The sequence below is a fragment of the Brachycentrus maculatus genome, unplaced genomic scaffold (genome assembly GCF_059751285.1).
Source record: "Brachycentrus maculatus isolate JH-2025_06_01 unplaced genomic scaffold, ASM5975128v1 h1tg001166l, whole genome shotgun sequence".
Classification (NCBI taxonomy): domain Eukaryota; kingdom Metazoa; phylum Arthropoda; class Insecta; order Trichoptera; family Brachycentridae; genus Brachycentrus; species Brachycentrus maculatus.
Window position 1 is genome coordinate 84,005 of NW_028281855.1, and position 6,000 is coordinate 90,004.

A 6,000-nucleotide genomic window follows, 5' to 3' on the forward strand; every position below is an offset into this window, starting at 1 on the left:
ATATATATATATATATATATATATATATATATATATATATATATATATATATATATATATATATATATATATATATATATATATATATATATATATATATATATATATATATATATATATATATATATATATATATATATATATATATATATATATATATATATATATATATATATATATATATATATATATATATATATATATATATATATATATATATATATATATATATATATATATATATATATATATATATATATATATATATATATATATATATATATATATATATATATATATATATATATATATATATATATATATATATATATATATATATATATATATATATATATATATATATATATATATATATATATATATATATATATATATATATTTAAAGCTTAATATTTGTGTTTTTATTATTTACACAAATATTTCAATTTCATACTATTTCTGTAAGCCTAAGCGGCTCATTATTAGAAATAGGTATCAAATTGTGGTAGAGTGGGTTCGAACCGAGAAACTCAGACTTAATAGTTCGCGACAATAACCACGGGACTACATACAACCCGACACACTGTATGTATTTTCATATATTGATGAGACCATCTGTAGTACTCGAAATAAGTCGTGTTTACAATAATAAACTCAAAAGTGGTCGTATACAAGTATTTTCATTTTTGTTTTTATTTTTTTAATATTTAAATCAACAGAATCTTATGACAATTTAAAAAAAATTAATTGATAATGCTTATCTTAGTCTGCTTTCCGTTTTAAGTCATCAATTTTTTTACGAGTAAAGTAAAACATCGATATAACGGACCTCTATTTAATGAACATCGGATAAATCTGATAAAAAATCCAGTGAAATATGAAAAAACGTCCTGTGAATATCGACGGCCCCTACGTAAAGTACTCTATCTGCAAATCTGTTACTTTACAGGATAGAGCTTAGAAGATTTTTTCAACGTATTTTTTTTATTGATTAACGTTTTTATCTGAAAATCTAAACTAGTATTAAACATTCAAAAACACGGTAAAATAATGTATTAAATCGTTTTAAAACTTTATGCTTTGTCAAAATTAAGGAGTTAGCGGTTTTGGAGTTCAGTTTATTTCGAAAATTCCATGTAGATAGTCTTATGCGCCTGAAAACTAGGCGTAATCTATTTTTTTATATATATTTCTGTTTATTTATATTTGTAGATAACGGTCAGTTAATATAGTACATCAAATATCACTCACTCCTTTCAAGAACGTCATAAATCAAAAAACTAGATTTTTCAGGAGAACGTTTTTAAAGTTAAAAAATATAATACAATGTAGGTATTAAAATAAATATCAACCCACTTATTGAACTTTTTACTGTACAACAGATCTTTTTAGGTAAAACCTGAAGGTTTTTTCTCTATTTGAAAAATATTTATTTTTTTAAAAAAATTATAAAATTATACCTTTTCTTCAAAATGCAAAAACAACACTTTCTGCCCTGTAGCGGGTAAATATTAAGTTAAAAATATGCCTCTTTTGCTGGGGTATAGTACATTTTTTGGGCATTTCGAAAACATGCCTAACTGAAAATTGCGGATTTTTGATTTATGACGTTCTTGAAAGGAGTGAGCGATATCTCAAAATTGACAAAAATGTAGTTAGAGCACTTTACGTAGGGCACATCGATATTATACGTCCTAAATTCAAGTGTCGCAATATAACGGACTTCTGCTTTAATGGACACCCCTTAAATTAAAAGTTAAAGCCGAAATATCTTAGTCCGGTATATCGAGGTTTTACTGTACGTCAATCAAACAACCATCTGGCGCACACTTGTCTGAGAGATAGTGACCTAGTATTTGTAAAAATATTGTTTTTATTTTACTATATCATTTTAAATGTGTTTTGACTGAAAAAATTAGATAAAAAATTAATAACCAAATATTTATGCAGATAAGAAATTTCACTGCTCACGAAGAATCCATCCATATTCATAAATAAAAATATAAATGTTCGTTTGTTAAAAGTCTTAAATTTTCTAACGCTTTTCACCGATTGCTTTGAAATTTCAGTACAATGTTGCATTCGCGTGTTTTTATGTATGTACATATATATGTATATAGGTATTTTAAAACAGCTTTTTTACAACAATGGCAGCGCCATCTATTGAACATGACAGCAACATAAGCAAAACTAAACTTTGCTCATGGCGCTGCTGTTACATGGCATTTTTAATATTTTTTGTATTTTTTTATTATTTACGTTTTACCTGGTAAATACAACTATTTCTTAGTCGGGTTGTGGTCCCGCGGTTAGTGTCGCGGACTCTTGAGTCAGAGTTTCTGGGTTCGAACCCACTCTACCACAATTTAATACCTATTTCTAATAATGAGCCGCTTAGGCTCACAGAAATAGTATGAAATAAAAGTATTTTTGTAAATAATAAAAACAGAAATATTTATCTTTTTTTTAATTAATAAAAATAGTTCAAGTATTGCGAAATAATATAATATATATTAGAATATTTATATTTTCTTTCATTTCTATTTAAATAGACTGAGCCACCGCAATCTATGGTGGGGTACAGATAATTATCAATTAGTTAAATTATCGAAACGAAGATGTGACAAAAATTCGGTTCTAACCGGTTTATTAATTAAAATTATTTGACTGTTTATTTGTTAATAATTTATTGTGGCTGACCTTCGAAATAAAGAGTCACGGTCAGTCACATCTACGTAATATTATTAAGTAGGTACTTAGTACATAATTAATTTTATAATGTAATCTCATCATAGCAACATCTTAATATATTGGAAACTTGTTAGAAACATATTATTAGGAACATGTTATACAAGAAACATGTATAAGAAACGTGTTTTTTTAGTGTAAATTTAAGTGTAAAATAATAGTTAAAGAGCTGAAAAGCTTAGAGTTTAGATATAGGATAGAGTGAGGAGAATGGAACCATCCAGACTCCCCCACATCGCACTGTGCGGCCAACCCCATGGTAGACGACTCCCGAGCAGACCACCAAAGAGATGGATCGATAGCTGGGAATCGACATCGCAGGATGCTAATCCCTCTTGAAAACAGGCCACAAGGCCAACACCAAGAGAAGATTAAAAAAATATATTACATATATAAGTCACATATATAATATTCCAGATAAGTAATTTTCATTACTCATTTTAGGGCATGGGATTAAGACCCAGCATTCGTTAAGTAGCATACATTCCACCGGAGACCATCGGAGAGGTCACTTGTCTGCTCACGCCCGTTTTTTTTAAATATTTTTTTGAATATTTTTTTTGTTTTTTAGAAATATATTTATATTGTATACTATAAAACCCTTATCCGCACCCTAATGGTGCGTAGGGCACTGCGTCATATAAACGCAGTGTTATCTTGATCGTTTACACATGAAGGAAAGGTGATCAGCCCTCCGCTTCAAGTACCAGTCCAGGGTAATATTGAATAAATATTACAGTGAAAAAATCACTCATATTTATTCTTACCCCCCCTGGGAATCGAACCCGGGTCCTCCAGAACGGTAGCCGAGCGTGATGACCACTACACTACGTAGGCGGACAGTATATTTATACAGAAAAAATAATTTTATATTTTTTTGAAAAAATACTCCTTTCACTTAAATAAGTCTTTCTTTTGAAAACCATGTACTTATTTCGAAGAAAAATTTGTAAAAGGTGTTTAAAGAAAGAAAAAAACAATTACGTAAAATGTTATCTGGATTAGCGGAAGCTAAACTGGCAGTGCACAACGGAGTCCTGGTTCCAACTCTAATGTATGGAAGTGAAAAATGGAGTTGGCAAAAGAAGGATGAAAGTAGACTGAATGCAGTCGAAATTCGATCTCTGAGAAGAATGTGCGACAAAACGATGTATGATAGATGTACGAATAGTGAAATAAGGAAGGAATGCAAAGCTGAGATAAGCATTATCGATAAAATTAAGAAAGGTGTGTTGAGATGGTTTGGACATGTAGAACGAATGAGTGAGGAAAGAACGGTAAAACAAATTTATGAGGCGAATGTTAGCGGGAAAAGAAGCAGAGGAAGACCGAGAAAAACATGGCACGATCAGGTATACCAAATACTTGAATGTGGTCAGGTTAGGAGTCGTAACAATCGGAGGGTATGTATGAGGAGATGCATGAACGTGGAAGAGGCGAAGAATGTTTGCAAGGACAGAGTGGTGTGGCGCTCTATTCTCTCTGCCTACCCCTGCGGGGAAGCGGCGTGATGGTTAGTTAGTTAGTTAGTTAAACAAAATGAACGATTTAAGACTTAAACGGAACATAAATTTATTAATTAATAGTTTAAAATTAGAAAATTAAGTTGGGTCTAAACGAATACTGGGTCTTAATCAATTTAGAAATGATATAAATAAATCTTACCTTGATCAAGCGGAGAGAGTTCGAATTCTTGAATGATATCTATTGCTGATTCTGATCCCCTGGCAGAGTTAGGGGAGAGGAATGATTTACATTCCATCGGGGGTGGTGATCTCCGCTTCGATTCGCTCACCAAACTTTATATCAAATCTATAAAACACTTGTCACTTTGGTATAGAACAGTTTTAAAAAAAATATATATATATATCTCTTGTTAACAATTTCAACTTTTCACTTTTATTATTTAAGTATCTATGTAATTGCTTTCAAACTTCAATAAAACGTAAAAGAAAAATTAATACATGTATATAAATATATATATATATATATATATATATATATATATATATATATATATATTGAAATGTGGTGCTGGAGGAGGATGCTGCGCATTCCTTGGACTGCAAGACGCACAAACGTCTCCATTCTCCGCGAACTGTCAGTGACAGAAAGACTCTCCACGACTTGCAGGAAAAGGATTCTGTCTTACTTTGGGCATATCGCCAGAAAGAACGAGAAGAGTCTTGAAAAACTGGTAGTAACAGGTACAGTTGAAGGCAAGCGGGCAAGAGGACGGTCTCCAACAAGATGGACAGACCAAATAAAGGAATTAACCGGATCCTCGCTAAACGCTGCCATCAAGTTGGCCCAGGACCGGGAAGAATGGAGAGGACTTGTGCACCAAGTGCCTGACATTCCAGAAGACCACGACGCTCAGCATTGAGCAAGAAGATGAAGAAGATATATATATATATATATATATATATATATATATATATATATATATATATATATATATATATATATATATATATATATATATATATATATATATATATATATATATATATATATATATATATATATATATATATATATATATATATATATATATATATATATATATATATATATATATATATATATATATATATATATATATATATATATATATATATATATATATATATATATATATATATATATATATATATATATATATATATATATTTATATATATATATATGTATATATATATATATATATATATATATATATATATATATATATATATGTCCGCCTCCGTAGTGTAATGGTCAGCATGCTCGCCTACCGTTCTGGAGGTCCCGGGTTCGATTCCCAGGGGGGTTTAATAAATATAAGTGTTTTTTTCACTCTAATATTTATTCAATACTACACTGGACTGGTACCTGAAGTGGAGGGCTGATCACCTTTCCTTCATGTGTAATCGATCGAGATAACACTGCGTTTATATGAAGCAGTGCCCTATGCACCATTGGGGTGCGGTAAGGGATTTATTATTTATTATATGTATATATATATATATATATATATATATATATATATATATATATATATATATATATATATATATATATATATATATATATATTCATAACATTTTGAGTGTGTCCAAATACTTGCTCACAAATCTGCTTGGCTTTGTTGAGGAACAACATTCCACAACACAGACTTGAAAAATTCTCGCGAATTTGTTTTAGGAATACTGAGTCATACACTCTATCTAGCACCTCCCGTGTAATGTTTTAATCCTTACAAAATCACATA

General features: G+C 29.4%; 1 protein-coding gene across 1 annotated transcript in view; it reads right to left on the minus strand.

Annotated features, from left to right (window-relative positions):
* The window catches only part of LOC148299410 (uncharacterized), a 29,575-nt gene extending 24,939 nt beyond the window's left edge, over positions 1–4,636 (minus strand). The window contains exon 1 of the mRNA XM_088276104.1: positions 4,414–4,636. Within this exon, the coding sequence (XP_088132230.1) occupies positions 4,414–4,510 (97 nt within the window). The 5' untranslated portion in view covers positions 4,511–4,636. The remainder of the gene's footprint in view (positions 1–4,413) is intronic.
* Positions 4,637–6,000: the final 1,364 nt, after the last annotated feature.